The sequence below is a fragment of the Phycodurus eques genome, chromosome 15, assembly GCF_024500275.1.
Source record: "Phycodurus eques isolate BA_2022a chromosome 15, UOR_Pequ_1.1, whole genome shotgun sequence".
Lineage (NCBI taxonomy): Eukaryota > Metazoa > Chordata > Actinopteri > Syngnathiformes > Syngnathidae > Phycodurus > Phycodurus eques.
Genome location: NC_084539.1, coordinates 10762654 through 10790643, shown reverse-complemented (window position 1 = coordinate 10790643; position 27990 = coordinate 10762654). Strand labels below are relative to the sequence as shown.

Sequence of the window (27990 nt, the reverse complement as noted above, 5' to 3'; positions counted from 1 at the left end):
AGTGGTGATTACGAGTTAGTTTTTTATTTTACACATTTAAGATGTACTTACAAGGTGAAAACAAGAAACTGTTGAGGTGTAGATTGTGTCCATTAACACCACATCTTCATTTCACAGCAAATTGTAACAGTTCCACTTATCTTATTAAAACAGCTGCTGCTGTGATAGTATTTTACCTCTTGGTAAGAAAAGGCGCAATTCCAGAAATTCCTGCTTTGTGATGCCCAGATGGTAAAGGGGGAATGTCGCCGTTTTCTGACTTCCAGAAGTCCGTGGGACAGTCCCATCAATGTTCCCGTCAATGAAGTGAGGTGACTGGTTTGTGGAACACGGTGTCGTCAACATAAGTGTACGAATGGAAAGTTCCCATATTGACGTATGCAGCTTCATGCTAAAATGGAATGACACCGGCCTCCATGTGACACATCAGAGACATGTTCCCCTCGCTGGCTTACAGGTGATAAAATATGTGATGTTGAAAGTCCCGGCGGACCGTACAAACAGTGCCAACGTTACCACAGGAACGGGTGGCAGCTACCGCGAGTCGATCAGGATATGCTGCGGGCACTTCCCTCTTGATCCGAGGGGTCCGGCCGGTGGTCCGCGTACGATGACGTGTACAGGAAGTTGCAGCACACGTAGAGCGGGAAGGACAGCAGGCGACTGTCCAGGTTCATTACCACGTATTCCTGAGAGGGGGGGACATTAGGTAAACACCTTCACCTCACTTCTTGTGAGGATAACCAATGCTTACTGACCTGGTCCTTCTCAAGTGTGAGAAGCTGGTAACCGGTAGAGCGGCTGCACACTAGCTTGCCAAGATTATCAAAGGAGGCTAAGCGTAACCTGTACAAACAATAGCATCTGAAATTGTAGAATAATATGCTCTGTATTTGAGGTAATTATCGATATCTACCTACCTAACTGCTTACTGATGTGTCCATCTACCTTCCTATCTACCTACCAGTTATTATAATGTATCTATCAACCTATGTACACAGTAGTGGATACAAAAAGTATACAAACCTGTGTTCAAATGCCAGGTTTTTGTGATATAAAAAAATAGACCAAGATAAATTCAATTCAATCATTCATTAATTTCAAAACATTTTCCACCATTAATATGACCAATAACCTGTACAACTAAACTGGGGAAAAAGAAAACTGTTTCTAGAAGTTGTTTATTTTTACTTTTCAAGCGTTTTTTATTTTTACTTTATGTTTCAAATGCCAGGCAAAAAAAAAGCCAACTAAAATAGCTTGAAAAAGGGCATCCCGGGCAATTTCAATCCGAATTTAACTTGGGTCACAACAGGAAGTGATGGTGTGCCCCGTGCTGACCTGTATGCCAGGTGTCGCCGGGGCTGCAAGCTCACAGCGCCCCCGCATGGCTGACTTAGTGTGTTCCTTTTGAAGATGATGAAGCGGTTGGTGTAGGTCACCAGCAGGTCGAAGCCAAAGTTGAAACCAGTCCATCGCCAGCAGTACTGAGGATTACAAAAAATTATATATCCTTAATTAGATATAAAATTAAATGTCACATTTATGTTACTAAAATATTATACATATAAATGTATATTTAAAGAATACATAAATAACTGTGTATTTCAAATATATAACAACACAAATAAACAACCAGTCACACTCACTATCACACCGACAGATAATTAACCTAACATGCATGTTTTTACAATGTGGGGGGAAGCTGGAGCACCCGGATAGAACCTATGAAAGCACGTGAAGAAGAACATGCATTTAAAAAAAAAAACTGCACAAGCACACGGACGAGTAAAAATATGGAGTTGCCACAATTATGTCTCACTCACATCTCCATCTTTGGTCAGTTTCCTGCCACACCTCATGCTGCATAACTCGAGCTCCTCTTTGTTGACTTCCTGCGGACTAATGGTGATCAGCATTAATAATGTATTTAATGTATTCAGCTTAATTTGAATAAATATGGCACATATTTAACCCAGGGAGGCTCTTCTTACCCATTATCATTGTCAAATTCTGTCCGCAACATGGCAAACCACTGCGTTTTGTATATTGTTGTTAACCAATCTGGAAGCGCAAAGTGCTTGAGCTTTAAACCTGTATGCTCTATTGTAAATGAAATAGATTATGACAGGAAGACCAATAGAATTAGCATTTCAATGACGTTTACCACGAGAAAAAATGTTGTCACGCTCCAGAATGCGTGCCGAAGCGAGGTCGTTGATGATGTACTGGAGACGCACGTATTTGAAGACAGAGAGAAAGGGGGCACCCTCCTCTGTATCTAGGAAGGGCATCCCCGCACACAGGTCTGTTGAGCACAGGTCTGTAAAGCAAGTTGAGCACAAATAATCGTCTTGAAAATATGTAAAAGGAAGGAGATTGTTTTTAAACATGCATTACCATTCCTGCGCTTGCACAGCCAGGCATCGGCATCGGCCAGAAGCTGCTTAATGGGTCCGTCCCACATAGGGTTGAGCTGCAGGAACATCCACTGACCAAGAGACAAAAGAATAAACGAGTCAATAAAAAAATGCAGTTAAGGAAACCAGTAAAGCATTTTAAAAAAGAAAAAAAAAAACCTTCTTTAGAGCAGTGTAGACGTCCATCTCCACTTGCATGACGAACAAGTCCGATGACTGGATGAGCTGCTCCATCATGTCCGTTCTGAACAGATAGATAAGCTCACTGGTCACAATATCAAGTACATCTGCACATTCTAATGAGATCCAAATAAGAACGGTTTCAAAACAATAACGATATTACTGTGCTTGTAGTGGTGTAATTGCAATGCATCACACAGAGGAGTTTCAAATATTTTGGTTACTTAATTTGACTACATGAGAACAAAAATAAATACTGCAAACAGCTCAAAGTATAATTCAGTGTCAAATAGCATTGGTGCAAAAATAAAAATGGCTTTAAGTACAGGGGTCCTTTTTCCCCAACAAACAATTCCAGGGTAAGAATGTCACATGGCTTTGGAATAAATTGTCACGTAGGAAAAGAAGTGTTTTTCATACAAATGTGTTTTTGTAACTGTGACTTTATTACTGCATTAGCGTAGTTTAGATAGTGATATAAGGCAGTGCTTTCTGACTTGCGTCCAATTTGGGGTTACGCTGCCGCCCTAGAACTCACAAACTCAGTTATAAAACGAGGACGCCTTGTATTGTCATTAAATACTGTACTCCTTACAGTGAACCCCCATTCATCGCAGAGGATACATTTCGGACCTACCCGCTATAGATGAAAATCCAAAAGAGCCCACATCATTTTTTTGTTCTTTTCATAGTTTTACCCCTGCGACACACCAGCTACATTTAAACACACTTTTCAACATGTTGTACATGTATTGGAACAAACAAAAAACTACAAGCATAAAATGCATAAAACATACTGTACATTAAATCCTGTCTTTGTGTTAAGGTACTTGCATGCAAGTGCTAGGTGCGTGTCTGCGCATGAACAACAGCAGGTCCTGCGTGAGTGTGGTCATTGTGATCGTATTTTGCTGTTCCTCCAGCACCAAATAGTGCATCGGTGACTGTGGCTCTCCATTCCCACATCCGAGGGCATTAAAGTTAAGTATAGTAGTATAGTGTAAAAACCCATTAAAAAAAAATATATTGCTACGAGACGCAAATTCCTGCGACAGAAACATACATACCACAAAAAAAAATCTGCGAAAGGGTAGGGCTGCAAACGAAATACCGTGATATATAGTGGAGGAACACTGGACTAAAAGTTGTAGTGCATTAGTCTAAAATGTTTAAGCTAATTTTGTACCACAGATTACCGTACATTAATGTTGACCATTATATTAAACATTACCGCAGCTGTACATGCATGCTGAAAAAGGGCAAGACCAAATACAGGCAGGTGCATAAATATTGGGACGTCAACACAATTTCAACCCTGTTTGTCTCTAAACGTCAGCACAATGGATTTGAAATTAAATGAACAAGATGTGCTTTAACTGCAGACTTTCATCTTTAATTCAGTTTAATCCATCAGAGAAAAACATTAGGTTTGGCCAAATCAACTGTTTGGAATATTCTTAAAAACAAAGAACGCACTGGTGACAGAAGGCCCGGAAGACTATGGAAAACAACTATGGTGGATGACCAAAAATTATTTTCCTGGTGAAGAAAAATAATTGGTCATGTTGAGCCAAATGCTTCAAAACTCATTGGAGGGCACTTCACAGTGCACATGGACAATGAACCGAAGCATACTGTGAAAGCAACCAAATATACATATATATATATATATACATATATTTTTTAGGCAAAGAGGAATGTTATGCTATAGTAAAATCAATCAACTGACCTGAATCTGATTGACCATGCATTTCCTGAAATCAAAACTGAAAGAAAAATTCCTAAAGAACAAGCAGGAACTGAAGACAGTAGCAGAAGAGGCCTGGCAGAGCATGAAATCCAAGGATGAAATCCAGCATCTGGTGATGTCTATGTGTTCCAGACTTCAGGCAGTAATTGACTGCAAAGGATTGCCAACCAAGTATTAAAAAGTTTTGATTCATATTTGTTAATTTGCCCATACCTTTGGTGTGTGTGTGTGACTAGTTTTTTAGTTTAGCACACACACACTGTTGTAACTCCAACACTATTTACCTGATTTGGAAATAAATATTTTCAAATTATAGCTGAAGGTCTGCAGTTAAAGCACATCTTGTTAATTTCATTTCAAATCTATTGTGGTGATGTTTCAAGCCAAAAAGATGAGAACTGTATCAATGTCCCAATAGTCATGGACCTGACTATGTTTTATCCCTTCCAATGCCTTTTTGGGCATGGTGTGTTATACATGTGATGTAAGAATCAATTATATCTTAATTATTTTGTTGATTGCATTGTTTATGGAAACATTCATTTTAGTGTTATTCCCCATCGATTTTTTACAGTGCTTGTCCTAATTTGGGTCACAGGTGAGCTGCAGCCCATCCCAGCTGACTTTGGCGAAGAGGCCAGGTACACCCTGGACTGTTCATTAGCCAATCACAGGGCACATAATATAACCTTCAGGCTTTGATGAACCTAACATGCATATCTATGGATGCGTGGGGAAGCTGGACTAGCCCGAGAAAACCCACGCAAGAACGGGGAGAACATGCAAACGCCACACAGAAATCCTAGAGCAGAGGTCGGAATGCCAAACCTCAGAACCGAGAGCTAGATGTGCTAATCACATGCTGCCGACTTGTTTTTTTTAACTTTTGTTTTATGAGCTCAAATAAAACTAAACCACAAAAGCATATGGCCTGAGATTGTATATAAAAACAATAAAGGATCTCATTTAATAATCAACACAGTTAAATTATTCAGTTTTATAATAAGTGCTTCACTTTCGACCACGTACCCAATTTCTTTCATCAAGTCCACATTTTGGTGCGTCATGAGGTTGTTTAGAAGCCACTCCAGACATCTGCAAAAAAAAAAAAAAAAAACCGCACTAAAAAAGACATCGAAAAATTCTGTAGCACAACACTTATTTGTGGAAGTAGGTAATTATGACTACATCGTCAAGAACTTGCATTAGTTAACATGTCGTCATAAACTTAATAACAAGCACACTGAAATCGTCAGCAATATTTTATTTTGAGGTCAGACCTCAAGAGCTGGGAGTGGAAAATTAACAGACTTTTTCATGACGGACTCCAAGCCGTAGATGCAAGAGGACGTGTAGTAGCTGCACACAGTCTTTGCGCTGATGTTTTCCTTCATTGTCTCGCCGCACTGCTGGATCAAACCATCCTGCCAAAGCAATAAAGCCCAAAAAATTGGCTTCATCTTACAGTGCCTTTATATTAGAGTAGTACAGGTTTACCCAAACAGTAATTCCATTAACTGACCAGCTGTAGCATACAAGCAGCTGCAAGTATACTGACAACACCACTGGGCTTGATGAGAACGTCATCACGGTACAAGGATCCAAAGACAACATGCAGAGCTAAATATACACAAAAAAGAACAATTTGATCAGAATAACACACAACCAATACAATGACATTGATAAAAAGGTGAAAAAATAGCTTTACTTATATGTAGGATTATTTAGATGGGAATTGATTAGAATATATATATATCATTATGTGATATGATAATACAAGATGTTTCTGCATAGTGCTGGGTGATATAGACATAATGGTATAGCTTAACAACAATATGTCCCGATATAGGTTTTTTTGTTATTGGAATGGCAATTTTCTTTGAACTTTTCTCCACTTATTCCCAAGAATGAATATATATATATATATATATATATATATATATATATATAAAAGAACAATTACATTGATCAAATCTGAAGAAAAAAAACAAAAAAAAAATCCAGTGGAAAAAATACCATTCAAAATATCAAGTATTACAACTATTTTCCTAAGAATGTACACTGTGTTGTGTACGTTGTAATCAGAGCTATACATTAACACCCGCCAAATGTGGTGTAATTTCAGCAGTGGCGGGTACACTGCCACACCCACTAGCCACTTTGGCAGGTTTTATTTCGATTAGTAAAATCATTCTGTCAACTAAAGTTTTACTCAGCACCCACCCCAGCAACCCTGCGTTGACGAATGTATTTGGACCGGCAAAAATTTCAAGAATAATTGTGGCAAATGTAAATGCTGAGTGGCTAGTAACTCTGGGAAACCGCTAGCCACATTGGCTGGTGAGCAAAAAAGCTAATGTCACGCCCTGATTGTAATGTTGTGTAATGTAAAATGTCGTTTACGTCAATTCTCATCTAGCGGTCCCGTAAACTAGTATTTACAGGTGCTGTAGTAGCATTGCTGCAGTTACATTAACATTCATTCATTTCTCGTACAATGTTATAGTAGCATCCAAGGAGGCATCTGTTACACATACAGACACCGTTTCATGAACTCAGGTCCCAAGTGTCCCCAGCGTAACAGTAACGCCTCTTTAGCATGTCATCCCTGCCCACCAATCTCCAGGCATGACTACCCGATTTATGGACAATACAATACTAATGTAACAGTAAGCATGGGATGTCTGGTCAGGCCTGTAGAGTGAGGCAGAAGGATGATGAAACAGAAAAGCGACTGTTGTTGTCTTACAGACACTAACACTACATTGGTGTAACAACAGACCTAACCCAATATCCCAAACGTCAAAATAACGACATAAAAATACAGGGTTATATTGTAAGGTAGCACGATGTTGGAAAAGTTTAGAACTGCCAATGAAAATGTTGAATGGCCGAATGGGGGGACAGAAGTGTGACCTTTCACATTGAACATTCACTTTTCCTGTCCTGCTGTGATGAAGGAAATTGTTGACGTCTGCCTAGTCTTTTATTTTAAGGACATTTTGAACTTTCATACAACTTCACTTCATCGGCTCCTCACCTTCTATGCTAATGTTCTGGTCAGGTATCTCCACGTTGATTTCCATCATGTTGGACTCCTTCCAACTGCCGCTGAACATGCTGGAGAAATATCCCGACTGGCAGGAGCGAAAAGGCAATAATTAGATAATGGTGACTGTAGGTGCCAGCTCTGTGTCACACACATATACACAGTTGACTCAAACTGCCCAGTTCTGTGGCGCGCGTGCACACACACGCACACGCACACACACACACACCTATATACACGCACATATATATATTAGACTTTACGCCGATCTGATCGGTGTGATCGGTATCGGCCGATAATTAGCATTTTATGCTGATCGGCTTTCATGTCATAATTTGCCGATCCCATCAACGACGTCATCGATTGGCTCCGCACAAGACATTTAATTAACTCCGCCCCGCCGTTGCGTATGAATCAAAAAGCTTGTTTATTTTTAGCCTTGTCACGTGTCTTGTGGCACAGTACTGTAACTATCTGACGGCCAATAAAGTTTTTTTCAATCTTGCCGGTTAAAAACAACATGTACGTTATTTGCAGTCTGTGCACAACTGAAGTACGTTGTGGGGAACGTCATCTAAATGCTTCAACACAAATTTGATCAGGCACCTGGAGAATGTACACAAGAAGGAGCTTGCCACGTTCAAGCAACGCAGCGTGAAAAAACAAATAAATAAAAGGAAAAGCCAAATGGACGCAAACTCTGGACAACACCCGTCGATATAGCTGGGACAGTGAGAAAGTTAGAGTAAGCATGTCATTAACAGTATTTATTAAAGGAATTTAATTGCAGAAAGTTAGCACCCGTTATTTAGTAATTCTGTAAATATCTGACGGTCCTGTAAATATCTGACGGTCAATAAAGTTATTTATTTTAAAAATAAACACGTGGGCGGTGTGGGACAGACAACACGTCTGAGACAGACGACACATAATGCCTAGATCAGACTACAAGACAAATTTGGTCTTTCACGATTGCAGTATGTCATACTACTGCAATAAAATCTTGTATTCCGATACCACCGCATCCTGTCTTTTACGATCACTGTGCTTTATCATATCAACTCAAATGCAACCGGATACACTTGTTACCATGGCGACGATAACGACAATGGATCGCGCAGAATGCATTATAAGAACAAAATGAGGAAAAACGTGTAGTGTTGGTCACCGGTGCTCGGGAGAAGATTTTCATTTAAGGATTGCTTGAGGTATGGTCACGTACTTTTAATATGATACGGCTCGCAAGCAGGCACCAAACCGTTATGTAGCGTAGCTAGTGCTGGCGCTAACGGTTGTATGTAAACATCCCGGCGTTCTGTCGAATCATACTCTAAAGTTTCAGTGTGTGAAGTCATTTTTTTACAATAAAGTCATTTAATTACAGTAAGTTAGAACCCATTATTTCTGTCATGTTGTAATGTTGGTTCGACCTGACTGATCCGAATACATGACCTGACGAGAGAATACTTTTGAAGATACTCACAGTACACAAGTATATACAGTAAATGGACAAGTCATTTAAATAGACACATTGCTCCATCTTGTGATCGGATTGGTGATTTTTATTTTATTTTTTTAAACTCGCTGATCGGTCCCAAAAATCCTGATCGTGTAAAGCCTAATTGACAATATGGCTGGATTTACACTGCATGGTTCAAGTGACAATTCTGACCTCTTTTTCTTTCAAGTGGCACAACCGAGACATGCATCATGGTGGCGTAAAAACAAAACAAAATAGGTATGGAATCAGATATCTTCAGAACAGATTTAATACATAATGATTCAATTAAAATGTATTGCAGATAAGAGTTAAATAAAAGTGTACCGATATACAAATGTAAAAAACGTAAATAATAAATACAAACATATAGTACTAAAAAGTTAAATACAAATGAACTGCGAACCACTAATGGGTAAAAGTACAACACTTCTTGAGAATCACGAGCTGAGACAATAAATATTGTACCAATATAATACTTGAAGTGTGTTCATCACTAGTAGTGGAGTAATGGAGTAATATGGATGTTACCTTAATTTAAAGCAATGAGGGGGGAGAGTCAGCCAAGGCCATCTAAAAGGTAAGGGACATTTAATATTTGTGTACTATGTATGATTGTTTACTTCAGTGTTGTCACTGCCGAGTGTTGACATTTGTGGAGTTGTTTACGTGCAATTTGAGTGTCTGCGCATGTTGTTTCATGTGTTCTGTTGGTGTAAACACAGCCATATCAGATATGTCACAGAGCAGTACACTTAGACCCTCAGTGTAAATCCAACCTTCAAGAAATTTGAAAATGAGGTGTGATGTTTTTGTCTCGTTTCACCTGGCACAGGTACAATTTATGAAGGTTCCATTCTTGTCCCATCGCGCAGATGCGAATGTCGCTGTTTTCACCATTCAGGAACAACGTTTGATAAATGTAATTGGAGGTACTTTTCAGTTTCTTCCTGTTCAAGATTAAGGAGAGCAATGGCAAAGGTAAGCTAGGATGTTAGCAAAGCTTTCTAATTCACTGATGGACAGCCTGTTGACTTGCCTGCGCGGTGTATCTTGAATGGGGTCGTCATCCTCCTTCTCATCCTCACAGTCACACTGTGCGTTCCGTTTCCTCTTCCAATCGCACCTGTGTTTGCGGCTGCTTTCGCCGGTTTCCTCTGGTCCCTTAGAGGACTGAAATCTGCTTGCCATATTCCCCATCTTTGCCTGCACAAACAGGAGAAAAACACAAATATGAACACGATTTTAGTCCAGTATAGTAATCTAACAAGTCACTTAGCTAGTTGAGACCAACATATTCGTAACTTCAATCACTTCCTCCAAAATAGATAAACATTTTCCTGCATCGAATCAAGTACTTTTTAACAGTAGTGTGACATTAGTAAGTGGGTTCTGAGTGCACAACCTACAAGGACTGAACACCACGTATCCATGTTGTAGTCAGCTAAAAGGCTGCTCTCTTACAGGTAACTGTACACATATATGCTGTTTGATTTAGCATATTTAGCACGAACATGTTAGTTTACCTTTTGACGAGCACAGGTCAGTCGCCTCGGTTTGACGTGGACTTTTAACACAAACCCACGTATGTCTATCTCGCCCAGCCAGCTGAGGATGGGCTAGCGCTTACGAACACAACAAAGTGTTGAACGACGACAGTCGGCCGTCACAAGCTACGCCTTCACAGAAGCCGACAAACCAGTTACATGCTGCCCTCCACCAAAAAAAAAAATTATTACAAATGCAAATTGAGACGTATGTCAAAGTGTAACAATCCCGAGAATGTGCTTTTGTGCTTCTCTAGCCGCTGCTGCTGCTTCTTCTCTCGTTGCCTACGCATACATTGTCCGCTCAATAGCGCCGCTCCCGTCAGATCAGCGAAGTACACTTTTGGAAAAATAAACGGCATGCTTAGAAAAAGTATTTGTGTGTGTATTGTATGTCTGACAAAAACAATTTCGAACACGTCCATCTCGTGAGAGTGTTTCAGCAGCTAAAATGATTTTAATTTAACCTTCCCTCACGAATAATATGCAAATTTATTGTGTACGTGAATGTGTTTCCATTTTTTTTTTCGGTTCATGGTTTTTATTCACAACGAGAACTAAAATTGGCACGTTTTTCGCTTGTCTATCGACTGTACGTTGCCCAATACGATAGGAAAGTGGCCCATGTAATATGTTCTCAAATTAAAAATTAGAAACCACTAGGAAAAAAAAAAATCTGTACTATCACACACTGTAAACATTTGTTTGAATGGACTGGCGTCCTCTCCCAGAGTTCAAAGTGCAGAGGCGATCAATACTTGGCATCATGCCCTTTTATAACGCAATCGTTGTTTTACATAAAACAATTTGAATTAAATTGTAAATGAAAAAAAAAACAATTCAAAGTGTTAAACTAACATTATTTGAATATAAATATTGTACCGCTTTCATATTTTTTGTTCTAGCATTCGTCTACAAATTTTATTTTACGCTACCCGGATAAAACGTAAAACTACATTTGGGGCGCGGTTTAAAGGGAACTCAGCCAATAGACGACGAGTGTCTCTTAGACAACATTCCAAGGTCCCGCCCCCTAGGCAGCCTGCGGTTTGGGTGACACGTAGCTTCGTCCGTCTCGTTGACGCCACCGGGCTGGACACCTCCACCTGGGGCCGCGACAGTAGACCGCGAAGGACTTTGCTGAGCCCCTGCCCTCAAACCGCCATTACTACTTATATTTCAACATTTTAGACCATGGAGGCGAAAGACACAAGTGCAGGTGAGCTTGTTAGCCTGTCTGTGTTGGGGTTTTAGCTAATATAATCAACACTGACAATAACAATCAACTTGTATTTAAACTTAAAGTTGACACCTTATGTGAGACCCTGGGGTTTTGTACGACTTCAACTTAAATACAAGCTCATAGACCTGTATGATGCGTGTGAAGGTCTTCCAAGTGAGTTGTCCTTACTTTGACTACCATAATTCCGTAGGCGCTTCAGTGGGCAGCGATGGCGAGCAAACTGCAAAAACCGCTGCAGCCCCTAAGAAAACAGATCAAACCGCATCTCAAAGTAAGATGGAGCAGATCTTCGGCTTCAAGAAGGAGGACCTGACCTCCTGGTCCAGCCTGGTGGTCCTCCTGAACCGGCCCACGGACCCTGCATCGCTGGGCATCTTCCGCTGCTTGTTTGGTGACTAGTTAAGATGGGAAAAAAAATCTTATCAGTGTAATGATCCTTGTGATCAATATCATGATCTTGTGTTTGTGCAGGTCTGCTGATGGCCGTGGACATCACACAGGAGCGCGGCCTCAGTCATGTGGACTACAAGTACCTGGACGGTGCCCCTGTGTGCCGCTTCCCACTCTTCAATTTCCTGAAGCCACTGCCCATGGACTGGATGTACCTAGTCTATCTGGTGATGTTCCTCGGTGGGTTGCACATTCATTCCCACCCCTAACCAGCACTCCCCTCTCTAGCTTGCAGGGACATTCGCTGAGGGGGTGGCATTGTTAGGTGAAAGCACACATGCGATTTGTTGCTTTTGACCCCCAATCCCAGTAAAGCTACTCCTGCAGTCACAGCGAGGGGAAAAAAATCATAAACATTAACCCCTCAATGGTAAAATTTCCTTTTATTTACAGTAAAAATAAAAAAAATGTGATTAAAAAATATTTTTTTCCAAACATTTTTGTCACCCCATGGGAAAATTACATTTTATTTTATATGTTTAAAAAAATGCAATGCAAAATATTACACTATTTTCACACATCCATGTTTTAATTGTGGGCCATAGCAAACCTGGTCATGCGCTGACAGCCAAAAAGTAATACAATTAGCCTAATAGCATGATTGCTTAAGTCGTATTTGATAAGAAAAGGGGAAAAAAACAGAAATTTTAACAAACTAGAAGACTCCCGTTTCCTTGAATCAACATTTTCAGATGACCATGACCTGTTTGACTGAGAATCTCCACAGACTTAGGAAAAACAACAGAATTTTTAGCAAGCACATTGGTATCTTTTAATTGATATTAAGACAGTAAATTAAAAATGACTTGGGCAAATATCCTATTAGGCTAAAGATATTTATTTTAGGACAAACTGTATATTTAAGTACACATTATATACACTATTCGACAGGCTTAAATCGGCGGCTTGGTGACGAGGTGGTGCCTCCATGAGTGAAAAATACAATGCATGTTTTTACTGTCTTTATGGGGGCTTGTATGGGCACGAGTAACCACTAGTTGGCACCTATGTCCACCCCTACTTGTCATAATCGTGTTGGCACACCCCGCAATCGAGGGGCCAGGGGTGAGTAGTGACTCATTTGCATGTGCCAGGACTGGCCCTTAAAACCAGGAGGATCAAATAAAGATGGCACATTTTCTTAGTATCAAATTGCTTTTTTTGTAACATTTTCATCTATGTTATAGTTCTTACCTAGCATATCAAACATTTGTCATAATACAGAGCAGCAATTAATTTGGTGAATTTGTAACATGTATCACAATCTTTGTGTTGTTTTTGGAACAGTCCCAAGTTATAGCATTATGGGTGTGGCTTTCAGTCTCCTCTTTACCAAGTGAAATGCATACTTTATAGTGTTTAAGTCTGGAGATTGACTTGGTCTGTCTAAAAACGTCCCCTTCTTGCCCCCCCGATGGACTCCCTAGATGTCCATAACAGCATTTTTATGCTCATCTCTGTACCTTTGGATAAAATTTGCAACAAATTGTTTGAATTACATCTGCCCACAAGGGCCAATACAAATTGAGAGATGCAACACACAACACTTGCTACCATTATTATTTGTGGTTCAACCAATCTGTGTGTGTCTCTGAAGGTGCCTTGGGCATCATGCTGGGGTGTTTGTACCGTTTGTCCTGCCTTATGTTCATCTCCACATACTGGTACATCTTTTTCTTGGACAAAACGGCATGGAATAACCACTCCTACCTCTACGGTCTCATCGGCTTCCAACTCATGCTCATGGATGGCAACAGATACTGGTGAGTTGTCACTTAAGGTCAAAGAAGCTACAAGGATTTTTATGTTTATTTTGCTATCTTTTAGGTCACTTGACGGCTTGAGTAGGCCTTCTATCAGAAATGCACACGTGCCGCTTTGGAACTACACTTTGTTGAGGACCCAGGTTTGAGTACTGTGGCTATTCATGTTCATATGTGATGTTTCGAGTTGGCTAATGGTGTTGTCTCCAATAGATATTCATAGTGTACTTTATTGCCGGAGTTAAGAAGCTGGATGCCGATTGGTTGGAGGGATACTCCATGTCATACCTGGTGCACCATTGGCTGTTTGATCCCTTCAAGTGGGTAGCATTTAGAACGTGCCCCTGATGTCTCAGCTCTCTCGAACTCACGTGTCGATCTTGTTTCAGGATGATTCTTTCCGTAGAGTTGGTGAGTTTGCTGGTGGTGCACGGGGGCGGCCTTATTCTCGACTTGAGTGCCGGCTTCCTGCTTTTTTTCGACGCCACGCGACCTTATGTGATTGTCTTCGTCACCTACTTTCACTGCATGAACTCGCAGCTCTTCAGCATCGGTGAGTTTGTTTCTCCACTATTATTAGGACCACTACTCAGGCGATTATGGTTTTATTTGTTCAAAAACAGTTCTTGTATATACACTCTGAAGCCAAATTCAAAAGTGTTTTATTCCCGTGTGTAAAAAAACAAACAAAAACATTTAAATAAACATTCAACTTAAAATAAATATATTTTTATCGAAGAAAAAAAATCCAAATGTATTGGTTGTAGCAAACCAACTTCAATATGTATGTACATCTTGTCTTTATAAAATTCCATTACAGTAATCCATCCATTTTCCGTGCGGCTTATCCTCACTAGGGTCGCGGACGTGCTGGAGCCTATCCCAGCAATCTTCGGGCGAGAGGCGGGGTACACCCGGAACTGGTCGCCAGCCAATTGCAGCCATTACAATAATCCCCCTCATATTCACAGTTCACTGCTCTCAAATTTACTTATGTGTTGCTTTATGGTGGAGCCTATCTCCAGCTGTTTGCTGAAAATGTAAGCTATTCGCTGAAAAAACCATTGTGCTCTCTCTGAAATGCCCTAAAATGCCACAAAATGGTGCCAAAGCCCTGTCTCAGTAGGAAAGTAGTACAGTAATTGAAAGTATGTTGAAGTGATACATCTCGACTGAGAGACAAACTTTATTTGTCAGGGAGGAGCTACGATTAGCCTGGGTTGTTAGTGTGAGTTACATGGAGTCTTCTCGGCATGTACACTTCTGGTGCATTTCTTGGAAATCAAATGATCTGTAAGCCATTTGTTTTTCAGGGTAATCCTATAAAATGAGTTTGCAATAATAAAATGTTTCAGGAATCATAGTTTATGGTATATTTTCGATTTAAACTAATGAAGGCAATTCTAAACATTTGTGGGGGGGCCGGGGGGGGGGGGGGGGGGGGGGGGAGTCAATTACTTGCGTTTTTATCTTCTGTCAATAACAGTGGATTAGTGCATAGCACGGTTGAAGCTGTTCCCTCATTGATTATGCAGGTGACAAATGTTTACACGGAGACCTCCTGCAAGGCTTAACTGCATGTGATGTTACCTTCACACTCACCTCCCACAGGCATGTTCCCGTACACAATGCTGGCAACCAGTCCACTCTTCTGCTACACCGACTGGCCAAGGAGGTTCTTTGGGCGCTTCCCTGCATTCCTTGGGGGCGTCCTACCACACACGTCGGTGGATCCCCAGCCCAGCCCCTCCTGCGTTTACCACGAGGCCCCCGGCCACGGGTGCCAGCGGACGCCGACCGCACCCAAATCTCCTAAACTACGATTCAAACACAAGCTGGCGGGTGTTTTTACTTTGGTTTACATACTGGAGCAGTTCTTCCTGCCTTACTCCCACTTCATCACTAAGGTATAAGTGCTTTTTTGCATTAACATCATGTAATCACTTGTTGCGTCAGCCTTCTGGAGATTCAGTTCACTGTCAACAAAGCTTATCATCACTCACAGTTGAGCAATAGCGGTCAGCAAGGTCACAGGCTGACCGATAAACATGATCATTGTTCTGTCTCTGCTGTCCTGATTGTTTGCTTTTGTCTGCCAGGGTTACAACAACTGGACCAACGGCTTGTACGGCTACTCGTGGGACATGATGGTTCACTCCCGCAGCCACCAGCACGTTAAGATCACATACAAAGATGTAAAAACGGGAGAGGTGGGATACCTCAACCCAGGAGTGAGTTAGTGGCAAAATATTATGTTACTTGACACTTATGAGACATAACATTAGGGACAATGTGGTGAGATCCAATTCAAGTAATTTTTCCAGTGTTTTGGTAATTCTCTTATCAGGGATCCTGCTGGAAATTATCCAACTTCACTTAATTAGTCTGAAAATTATTTATTAATTACAAATGTCTTTGTTTAGCTATCTATGCCGGCGATGTATAGTGAGAGGGAGAACAATTAGATTATTATCCATTAGATGGCACAAGGTACAATAAACCTGTTTATCCACCTGTTGCCATTCACACAACAGAAAAGTAATGGCTTCCTGAAAGTCAATCAATTTGTGAGAAAATTGGGACTCAAAACAAACTGAAGTTTAGTTGTTGTAGTCTTTAACCTAAATCAACAGTAATATCACAGCTACCACTGTTTTTATCCAAAACACTAAGAAAATTAATGAACTATTTTACATTTTATTTTTTTAACCTGACAACAGGTATGGTTTGCATTATGTACACTGTGTGTGTCTGCGTCTGTTTGTCAGGTGTTCACACAAAGCAGGCGCTGGAAGGACCACGGCGACATGCTGAAACAGTACGCCACGTGCCTCAGTGACCTCCTGCCTCGCTACAACATCTCTGAGCCCGAAATCTACTTCGACATCTGGGTGTCCATCAATGAACGCTTCCAGCAAAGGTAACCATAGCTCAGGACCAAGCAACAACATAAAGTACACTTGCACAACCTAGAGTCTCACTGAGCTCAAGTCTAGAGATATGCAGAGATCTTCGCTTGCATGTTTATCACACTTTTCCATCGCAGTAGCATCATAAAATTATAGCACAGAAAAGCCAAACATGTGTGGCGGTAAACCTTTGCACTTACTGAGCTTAAGTCTCAAGCTATGCCTCTGTTTTTCTAATATTTAGGAAGGACGTGACCATATTTGGCAATATGATCCAATATACAGTACAATAAACATTCTACCAGGGGTGTGAAACTCTTTCTTCGAGGGTGATATCGTAGTTAGGGTTTCTCCCAGAGGGCTATTATGACATGACATATATACAAAAATCGTATAGTGTATATGTATAATCACCTCATCATATTATTACGTTTATACAATTGCCTGCCTTGTATTGTTATTTTATATATATATATAAAAATATATATACATATATATATATATATATTTAACAACTAATTGAATTAAAAACTAATTTAGCAAGAAACAAAGTAGACACACTTTTTTTTTTTTTGCTTGCGTCAGGCCAGATGTGGACTTCCTGAGTTTGCCCTCTTTGTGTTAGACAGTGCAGGTGTACATAATGATGTGGTTGGTTAGTGTGTGTGCATCAACACTCACTCATACCCCCTCCAAGGATCTTCGACCCACGCGTGGACATAGTCAGGGCCGACTGGTCACCGTTCCGAGCCAACGGGTGGCTGATGCCCCTGCTGGTGGACCTCTCACCGTGGAGAACCAAGTTCCAGGAGATTGAGAGCACTTTGGACAACCAGACTGAGATAGTCTTCATCGCAGACTTCCCAGGTTACACCATCTCCTTGTCGAGTTACTAAAGGGCCGCTAGACGCGTGTATGTACAGTATGTGTACTTACTACGTGATGTTTATCTTGTAGGTCTCCACTTGGAGAACTTTGTGAGTGAAGATCTGGGCAACACCAGCATCCACTTGTTACAGGGTAGCCTCAATCTGGAGATAGTGGAGGAAAAGAAGAACTTCTCACTGCAGGCTGGGGAGAACATACAGGTAAAAACACCAAATAAACATGATTATATTACTGCACATTTTAATGCATAACACAATCAAGTATTGGCCTTCATATGTTGTTGGTGCAGGTTCCTGCTGGGGCTTACCACAGAGTGTACACAGTGTCTGAGGAGCCATCTTGCTACATGTACATCTATGTCAACACCACAGAGGCCGCGTTGCAGCAGAACTTCACCAAGCTGCTGGACCTCCAGGAGCGCATTCGCAACGGGACAGGTGACGTTCAAAACAACTACAGTGCTGAAGAGCCAACAATACATCCTTTTTAGATCGTTATTATTATTATTGGTAATTTAGAGTCTTCAGTCTACCCAGCATACTGTATATGTTCTTGGAGTGTAACTGGATATAACTAACAAGCACAGGGAGAAGAAAAAGAGGTCAACCTGACTTGAATCTCACCTGGACAGAAACGGAACCTCTTCCGCCCGAGCTGCAGCCTCTCATGTCAACCAATGACGAAGACGGAGCCGAAGTAAATGCCACCGACCCAGTGGTGAGGCTCTTCCTAAAGAGGCAGCGGCGCATCAAGGAAGTGAAGAAACGCAGGGAGGCCGGCGTGCTGGAGCGACTGGAGCGCTTCACTGTCAAGAAGTACTACGCCATCCGACGAGGGTGAGTAAAGTGGGGTACACATATTCCAATTTTCAAGAATTTAACCGGCTTAAAATTTGAGAGACCCCACACATGAGGGAGAAGAATGTGTGTGCTTACTGTTCTTACAGTGAGTGGTGTACTCCAGATGAACAACACAACGATATCTCCGCAAACAAATCAAGTCTCCTCCCCCAAACCAAATGCCTGTTGTAATACCAGGACTGACCTGTGATAGGCAGCAAGTCCCCACAGACTGCCGGAAAATACAGAAGACCAAGAGTAGTAGTAGTAGAAGACCAAATAGAAGTTAGGCTAACTGTTAGTAACTACAGGTAACTACATTGCAGTTTCAAACTCTCCTTGTCATTTTACTGCAGTGAATGTTTTGTGACTCATGTTATACAAACACTTAATCCAACCAGTTGCTCCTCGATGTCCAGCAACTGTGCGAGCTGCAGGTCGCTTTCGAATTGGCGAATGTACCATTTCACATCACAGAGTCGATGGCTACGCTGAACTCAGTGTTGCCCTCACACAATTTGTGATTGGACAGATTTTACATTTATGATTGTCAGCCCCGATCATTTCCCGAACATATCGTCTTACTCTCCTCTCCACTGGCACCCTCGCCCATCATTACTCGCAGCTGGCGCTTGGCATAGGCTCAAGGGTGGCGGGTTGTCACCTTCCCCGTTGCTAGCTGTCCCTCTGTTGGTCTCAAACACTTCTGTCCAGCTCCATTCTCAAATATCAGAATATTTTTTTTTAAATTATAAATCAGATGGAGTATTTAAAAGTCCTCTGTTGCACAGCAAAAAAATGGATACAGATCCACCATTCTGGATGGCCATGCAGCTGAACAGGACATGTTTTTGGTTTTTATATATATATATATAGAGAGAGAGAGAGAGAGAGAGAATATTGAACAGGCTTAACGTTTACAATCGTCAGCCCCGATCGTTTACCGTGCAAATCAGGGAAGGAAAAATCTCTTGCTCACACCCCACACCATATGATAATCGCTCAGGATAATCTTTTAGCAATGTCCGATTTGGGGCCTTTGCTGACTTTGATCAGAAGGCTCAAATTCCGCCCCATTGTATGTGTGTACCCCGCATAAGCAAGCATCCGCCCTGTGGATTGAACTCATTCGTCATTAACTTTACTTATTTTAGGTTCTTGATGACTGCCATTGCGGTACGAAACCTGGCAGTGGGTTTGCCTCCACTGGAGCAGCTGACGCAGGAAGTGGCGTTCGCCAACATGAAGGAACCCGAGGCAGAAGGCAACCAGGACGAGCGTCTTAAAGATGAAGTCGGTCATGGAGAACTCTAAAGAAGTTACTGCTGGATCACATGGATTTTGTGTGTGTACTACTGGACTGTTACAACTCAAGACACACACACACACACACAGATCGACAATGGACAGTTATATAAAAGTATTTGCCATTTCAGATTATTTCCAAACTAGGAAAAGTCAGTATTTTTGTCGAACTTGCAATCTAACACTAAAAGATCATGCCGTTTCCTTTGGCTGAAATGAGACCAGAAGTGTTTTTAAAGGGAAAGATTGGAGTTGGATGTGAATGTTTATTTATTCTGTTGTTGGACAACTTTGATTACTTTATTGTAATTCAAGATCAGGTAAATAAGCAGATTTTAAAATGTTGATTACTGTATTTCCTTTAAATAGTGGCCAGATGTGGTTATTTACTTAACTATCCCATCAGCCATGACCCAAATTAGGACAAGCACTTTTGAAAATGGATCAGTGGCTTAATTGAAGGTTAAAGCACAGCATTTATTAGAGCAGAGGTCACTATTTGAGGAAATACGGCATACTTGAGGGGGTTTATTCCTGCTATTGAGTAAGCTTCTATGCAAACTCCCATACTGTGAGTAAAAGCAAGTCTTTTTTTGTAGTGACTTTTATAAAAATAAAAAGTCTGTGATGTCAGTAACATTGTTTTAATCATAAATTATTCAGTTTCATCCATCCTATGGCACATTAAGACTCTTCACACATCCGAGCACAAATGGTAAAATAATACCTACATGAGTACATTTGTACCAGGAAGATTTAGTTCAAGGATTATTCAGTACATGAAGAAGACGAAGATGAGGTCTATTAAAACTGCTGTGTTGAAGTGTAACATCAATTCACAGATCGCAGTTGACCACATTGACTACTTCCAGGACAGCTATTACTATACATAACAACATACATGAGTAGCTCAATAAATCAGAATATTTAATTTCAGTAGTTCAATTCAAAAACTGAAACTCATAGATTCACTGCACTCAGAGTGAAATATACCATGATTTAACAAAACCCCCAAATTGATCATTGGCCTTCCGAAAAAGTCTGTGTGTTTAATGAGTGTAAATGAGTTTGCCTTTTTGAATTGAACTGCAATATTATAATTAAATGAGATGTACCTGTGCGACAATGTGTTTGATTTCATATTGCACAAAATTTGATACTCAGTATTTGCATCCCATCTGAGACATTACTGAAATTAGTGTTACATACTGGCCATTAAGTGTTTTAATAAGTGTTCTTTTTTGTGTCAAAAATCATTAAAATAAATCAATCTCATAGGTGCAAGGACAAAATTAAACCAAAGTGAGGTCTGTCTGCAAGGTTTAAAATGAACCCAATGTCCCTTTAAAGTCCTCTGTGACCCAGGCGCTGGTGTTTGAAAGGGAGTGGCACCTCCCTGCTCTCCCTATTTTTCTTCCCACCAGGAGGTCTTCAAACGCCTCATTTCCCATGGGCCTTCTCAGAGCGTTTGATGTCCTTCAGTCGGCGCATTTTAGTCAAACAAATCTCCCTTCTCTAAATTCTAGTTGATTATGAATGATTATTTCACAGTAGAAAATGTTTTAAAAAATGACTATTTTGCTGCTTCATTCATTAAAACTCCTTGATTAACTTAATTATTGTGTTTCAAATGCCTCAAATCCATGCTGATATTAAAGTTTAACCAAAAAAAAAAAAAAAAAAAAAGATTAAATACTGTATTTTTAAGACAATGGAAATGAGGTTCAGTTTCTCCAAGACTTGCTCCAAGGCAGACCTTTTCCCACCTTTTTTTGTGGCTCTACCTGGGCTGGAGATCAGCGTAGAAAACTCCATGGATGACACCTTCAATCACGACACTTGAAAATGTATCTGAAAGCCACAAACGAAAGAAAAAAAAAAAAAGCACTTAAAACCAGGGATGAAAATAAAATATTTCGTTCTTTGCACTTTTTTCAATAAAAAGCAAAGATTGAGAACGATATAGTACGGCATTGTTGAGATATATCTTAAAACTCTTTTTTTACCATCTCAGCTGGCAGGATGTTTTGGGTGGGGCAACAACAGGGGAACAGCATGAGTCACACCTCCCCCACTATATAATTACCAAGTGCCCTTATTCCATGCAGTGGCCATTCGCGGAATTGCCACTTCCTTATTTAGAGATGCCAACCCCTATCATCACCTCTCAGGAACTTTCTGGATATTTTGTCAGGAACATTTGTGTTTCAGCCAAAACAAACACACACACCTGGACACCACAGAGTGCATCTCTGCAGCCTGTGAGATTGTGTGCCTAGGGGCATGGTTTACAGAGCATTCAGTCTCAATTAATTACCCTTTTGGAGTGTTATTTCACATACTTTGCAATTTTTCTTCCCATTCAAATTTGTCCGGCTTGTTAATAATACTCTGTCATGTGTCAAATTTAGTGCACCTTTAAAGGCAGAATGTGTGTATTGGCTCTCACTGATTATGCTGGTGTACCTAATGCTGTGGCCTGAACTCACCATGTGCATCTGGCAGCAGGTAGGGGTCATTTAGAAAAACCATGACGGGCTGGTGTGAAAGTTTACTGAAAAAGTCCCACAAACAAACCGCCAATTACATTTTTTATTAATTTGAGTGACAAATTATTATTATTATGTACAAGACAACAAAACAGACTCACGTTGATTCCATTGAGTCTGTATCGAATGACCTTAAAGAAGGCAAAATGGAGAGTAAGGCACAAAGCATTCAAGTGGACAGACAACTAACTTACCATAGAAAGCCACAAAAACAAGCCATTTGATTTATTTGAATTCAGCTTCAACTTACCCACAGCTCTCAGTCTTCGGCAGTGAAGGGAAATGGCGGATATTGAGGAAGTCCAGGAATATTCTTGGAAGAACCTCATTCTCCATAATTATTGTCTGGCAAGACAGAGAAAGCATCAGAAAAAACAGCACTTACCCTGCGTGGCCTTTTTTTCCCCCTACTTTGGATGACCATAATGTACCCTTCCAGTTGTTTATGCAGCAGAAACTTTGTTCAATCATGTTTCAACAATAATGAAACTGTTAAGTCTTCTTATTGACATTTTGAATGATTATACAGTGGTCCCTTGAGACAAGAAATTAATGATCACACTCGTAACTCAAAACACTTGTATCTCAAAATCATCTTTCCCCTTTGAACTGAATGGAAATGCCATTAATCCGTTCCAGCACCACATAAAACATCAACAAAAGTTGTTAGTTTTGTAATAAGAAAAATAGCAGTATTTTAATTTATAAAACCATACAGTCATAACATAATTAAATTTAATGTAAATAATCAGTTTGTGCATCATGAGTTCATGCATCAATGCTCATTGACATCAGCCTTTTAGTGTGTGGGAATTGGCCATCAAAGGGGAGTATAATACAGACATGACGAGTTTTACAACTATGCGACTCAGTAAGCTGCAGTAATATTAGTCGTTTTTCGCAGAAGACATAGAACAGATGCCTGTCAGTTAACGTGTTGATGCAACGTTTGTGTTTAAATATCCGCTGCTTAAAAGGTTATAACTATCGCAATATAGATGCTAGTTTCGTTAACCTGTCAATGCCATTTTGCATCATCTGCTGGCATTGAACTAGCGGGCATTTGCAAGTTATGGGCTTTGGTTAAATAAACATGTAATTCTCTTTGTTTTGTTTAAACTTCAACTGTAAGTGGAAATAAACAGCAAGCACTGTGTATGAAATTGTTCGCCATGTGCTGCTTTGTTGTGAAGTTACCTGCCACCAATTAGCGCTCATAACTAAAATTTTTGCTCACAACCAAAGACAAAATAGATAAATAAATAAATAATCCGTCGAGTGACTGCTCACATCTTGAAAAACTCGTAAGTCGAGTCTCCTATATAAGGATAGCATTTTGGTCTAATGTTGAGATCTTAAGTAATGTAAGAAACGCACAACATGGCAGACAAACAGGTGTAGTGTTGGCAATTACCTGCAGGTAGAGCTCCAGTCCTTGCCTCCTCTGCTCCAGTACTTTGGGAACCCAGTTCCTCACATGCTTGGATGGGATCTCGGGTGGTTTTATGCTCTTCTTCAGCTGGAAACATGAATTAATAAAAATTGTGAAAAAGGTGAGCAAATCTCACAACATTTTAAAGCTTACTTCATGTCATTACAGTATGTATTACCGTAGTTTACCACAAATGTACCATGTTTCATAGTTTTCTTATTTGTTGCCTCTAGTTTACACTTATTAAAATGTAAAAGGATAGCATTTTTTTATGAATTTCTGATATAATTCTTCGCTTATTTGTTGCCTCCATTTTAGATTTTTTTTAAGAACAAGTATTTTATTATTTTAATGAATACAAAATATGAAATGCATTCCTAATTAAATCCTGTGATTATGTTTGCATACAATAAAATCTGGATTGCACCCTCTACAAAGTTTCATGAAAATTGGTTAAAAATACTTTCATTCTGTAATACTTTATTTATTTATTTATTGTATCTCCCCTGCTGGTTGATTTATTGTATTTAAGGAGCCCTTGAGGGCACTGAAAGGTGCCTTGAAATGAACTGTATTATTATTACTATTATGATTATTCTGTAACCTTCTTATCAATTACTTTTGGAAACAAACTAGGCCAGGGGCAGAAGAAAATACAAATATAGGAGCAACGTGTTCTGCTGAGAGGCCCTCTTTAAAATCAAAAGTGGGAAGAGGAAGTATTTATGGCTGAGACTGCAAACAAAGCAATGAACAGATTGTTTGCGGCTGAGATTTCCTGTGTGCCAACACAGCATCCATTTTCTAAAGCGTTTGTCTTCATTAGGGTCCCTGGCAAGTTGGAGCCTATCGCAGCTGACTTTGGGCGAGAGGCATGGTTCACCTTGGACTAGTCGCCAGCCAATCAAAAAACACAGACAAAAAAAAAACGTTCACTCTCAAATTCACACCTATGAGCAATTTAGAGTGTTCAATGAACTTAACGTGGATGTTTATGGAGCGTGAGGGAAAGCAGGACTATACCAGGAGAACATGCAAAGGCAAATGAAATTCGAACTCAGAACCTCAGTAATTCACCATGCTGTCTACATACACACAGACAAATGAAATTACAGCACTCAACAATTTCACTCACTTCTTTGACAGGAATTTTATTTCGCTGTGTTTTAGTCATGCCGCACCACAATCAAAAATTGTACTATCCTATTGTCTTATTCTTACGACGTCATCCTTTTTGAACAAGGAACGTAGCCTGCTACTTACATGCAATTTGTTTTTGAGGAATTTATTTGATCTTGTTGCAGTTTTACTCATGATGAAACAGTTCCCTGGCACCAGGATCATAAAAAGGTACAATCCAGCGGTGAGCTGTCAGGGCCAGCAAGCCCCTATCTGCAGGCCTAAACGTCATCAGAAGCACTGACCTACATTTACAAACTCAATTATAATATTAGTTCAATGAAACTGTATTAATTTATTGCCAACAGTCTATTCTCTACAATTTGTAGTTAGTAGAGGTTTTGATTATTTTTTGTCCAATTACATTTCAGCTTCTATGTGCTACAATAACAATTTAATCTGCCCAGGGCCTTCAAATTACAAATCAATAGGTTGGCCCATATAATTTAAACTATATGAGCAATGTGACTAAATTTTCCAATCGAACTCCAAATTATCAAATTATTCCAATCATAGAAATTTTATAAAATCGAAGAAAAACAATTAATCTGCCGCAGCACGGGTTGCACATGCAAGTTCCTGCATTGTAAACGCACCCTGAACGCAGCCAGTGTTGTTTGTAGCAAGCTTGTGACGCATGTTGTTCTGCCCTCCCTGAGCGTGCTTGAAAATGTTTATTGACACCCCAATTGGAGGTCACTCTAAAACTAAACGCACAAGAACACCCATTGTATATTTAATGCTGTTAAACATGCAGACAGGTAACAATACACACGGGCATATATTCTTCCTAATATGTGGAAAAACAAGTTTAATAAAGTTTTATCGTGACTTTCTTCTACACTTTTTTTAGCCTACAGTACACGAGTAGCTCCATGCATGCATTTCACCACACTGCCCCCAAGAGGCCAGGGTGCGTACAGCAGGAACAGCAGAGAAAGTCATGGCCTTGAATAAAAAGACAAATGCTTTTCTTCCCCCCTGACATGAAATCAGACTAAAGTTTTCCTGTTTTAAATCAGTTAGGATTATCAACATTATTTCTATTTGCTAAATGCCAGAATATTGAGGATTTTTTTTTTTTAGACAAATATATTTAATAGACAATACAGTCACCTCAGGCATGCCAATGTTTTTAGCCTTGGCTGTATTTATTTTTATTTCTTTTATTTCTACTTTTTAAAACATTTTACCTGTTAAATTATTTTCTGGTTGTTCTTTTAAGTTATACTTAAATATGGGGTTTGGTAGTTAAATAAATACTAAGTTTCAAAATCAATGAATAATCATGTTTATTAATCAATATTTAAATATCAATCAAAATTATCGTGATTGTCATTTTTCCCCCACAATCGCCCAGCCCACTCGTACATTACACCCAAATTGTCATCTTTGGTGACTAAATATATCCAAGTCTGTTTAATGATGTCATGACGTATGGAAGTGTGTGACCTTCAATCTAATCATCTCACCATTTTATGCAAGGAATGGAATTCACTGTAGCGTTTCTCAACAGCATGTTGCCTTCCGCTCATCAGCACATCTATTCGAAACACCTGAAAGAGAGGAACGACCATAAGAAAAAAAGGGGATGTTTGTGTCCTGATCCACTTCCAGTCAAACAAGAATGATGACTGATGTATCAGTGATTATCAGAACGAAAAATGAAATTTAAAAAAATGGTGATTAACTGGATTAGAAAACATCTGACAATGTCAATTGCGTTTAAAGACACCAAAAGCACATAGGGAAATGTAGTTTAGCCCCCCCACCCCACCCCCCAAAAAAAAGCAAGCAACCCTGTAAATATACTAACCTTAAAAACCATAAGCGTTTCATATTAACTGGCCTGTCCTTCAGCTTTAACTGTTTGGAATGTCACACAGTAGGGACTGTTGTTGTAATGTCAATAAAACACACACTTCGACGTTAAATGGCGACAAAGCACTGACGATTTACGGAATGATATTCATGTTATTTGTATTTTTTAAAAGGGGTTAGAAAATGGATGCACTTCGCTGTGTAAAAAAAAAAACATACAAAAGTAGATATTAGCTCACCGTGTAGCCCCTCTCGATGTGGTTGTTTTCCGAACGAAAAGAGGGAATGGACACGCTGATAGAATGCATAACGACAAAACTTGTGTACAATTTAAATCCTGAGTCGTAACATTTTACAGAGAAACACTGGCGTAAATTGACACACACAGGTTGAGTGCAATTTGGCAGCTAGTTTAATAGCGCGCTTTCAAACAAGTGCGCTAGTTCGTGTTTATATACTAGCTCGCTCCAGTCGAGGGCTCCGTGACGTCATAGGTGGAAGCCAGAACACATCCGGGTACTTGGCTTGTACGCTGGACGTCGTAGCCTCGAATAATGTACGATGTATGTCAAAATAAAAACAAAAATAATAATAAAAAATATATAAAATTTATCTTTAAGAGATACCATTGTGATACTGTTCGGCGTCATTGGGTCCCATGAAAAGTGCTATATAAATCGAAGTAATTCATATTATAATGGCCCTCTGTCTCTGGCCCTCGATTGTTGTAGACGTCATAAATATACAAGATATGCAAGTTTTTGGTTTCATGAACAATAGACATTTATTGGATACTTGATAGCCAATAAAGTTAAAGAAATCTCGTTCAAAATGATTCATAAATTCTTTCCATCTAATGATCATATTGTTAAAAGATACAAAATAGATATTAATGTGAAATGTACTTTTTGCTCTGTACATGTTGAAAGTTACTCATTTATTTTGGCACTGCTCCATTGTCAGAAAACTGTGGACTGAGATCTGTGACTTTATTGCTCTCAATAGTGATCATTCTTTTAAGTTATATTGGAGGGACGTGCTGTTTGGGCTCACCTATTGTAATTATAATAACGGTAAAGCCAACAAAACCTTTAAAAATAATCTCATTTTATTGATGGCAAAATTTCACATTCATAAATGTAAATTTGCTCGCAAGAAACTATCTTGT

General features: G+C 39.8%; 3 protein-coding genes across 4 annotated transcripts; 1 reads left to right on the top strand and 2 right to left on the bottom strand.

The window, feature by feature from the left end:
* Nucleotides 1-8: 8 nt before the first annotated feature.
* Nucleotides 9-11928, bottom strand: gmcl1 (germ cell-less, spermatogenesis associated). The gene is made up of 15 exons (XM_061697608.1): nucleotides 11856-11928; nucleotides 9933-10103; nucleotides 9724-9843; nucleotides 7391-7487; nucleotides 5873-5970; nucleotides 5662-5774; nucleotides 5380-5445; nucleotides 2580-2664; nucleotides 2401-2491; nucleotides 2168-2323; nucleotides 1995-2064; nucleotides 1827-1902; nucleotides 1342-1487; nucleotides 759-846; nucleotides 9-689 (listed from the first exon to the last, which is right to left on the bottom strand). Exons 1-15 carry the CDS (start codon nucleotides 11865-11867, stop codon nucleotides 549-551), a joined length of 1530 nt encoding a protein of 509 aa, XP_061553592.1. The 5' UTR covers nucleotides 11868-11928; the 3' UTR covers nucleotides 9-548.
* ggcx (gamma-glutamyl carboxylase) lies at nucleotides 11493-20961 on the top strand. 2 transcript variants are annotated; one of them, XR_009769863.1, is made up of 16 exons: nucleotides 11493-11663; nucleotides 11878-12078; nucleotides 12159-12317; nucleotides 13735-13900; nucleotides 13965-14043; nucleotides 14114-14220; nucleotides 14290-14453; nucleotides 15512-15807; nucleotides 16000-16131; nucleotides 16669-16820; nucleotides 17507-17676; nucleotides 17767-17897; nucleotides 17987-18134; nucleotides 18329-18533; nucleotides 18644-18847; nucleotides 19691-19780. XR_009769863.1 is itself a non-coding variant. In XM_061697604.1 (15 exons), the coding sequence occupies exons 1-15, from the start codon at nucleotides 11639-11641 to the stop codon at nucleotides 19848-19850; spliced, it is 2295 nt and encodes a 764-aa protein (XP_061553588.1). In that variant the 5' UTR covers nucleotides 11493-11638; the 3' UTR covers nucleotides 19851-20961. The 2 variants fall into 2 exon arrangements, 1 of the variants encoding a protein (XP_061553588.1); XM_061697604.1 differs by lacking the exon at nucleotides 18644-18847 and having other exon boundaries at nucleotides 19691-20961.
* On the bottom strand, nucleotides 20306-27310 carry snx24 (sorting nexin 24). The gene is made up of 7 exons (XM_061697606.1): nucleotides 27062-27310; nucleotides 26474-26557; nucleotides 23805-23909; nucleotides 22641-22735; nucleotides 22492-22521; nucleotides 22331-22395; nucleotides 20306-21692 (listed from the first exon to the last, which is right to left on the bottom strand). The coding sequence occupies exons 1-7, from the start codon at nucleotides 27128-27130 to the stop codon at nucleotides 21622-21624; spliced, it is 519 nt and encodes a 172-aa protein (XP_061553590.1). The 5' UTR covers nucleotides 27131-27310; the 3' UTR covers nucleotides 20306-21621.
* Between the last annotated feature and the right edge of the window lie 680 nt (nucleotides 27311-27990).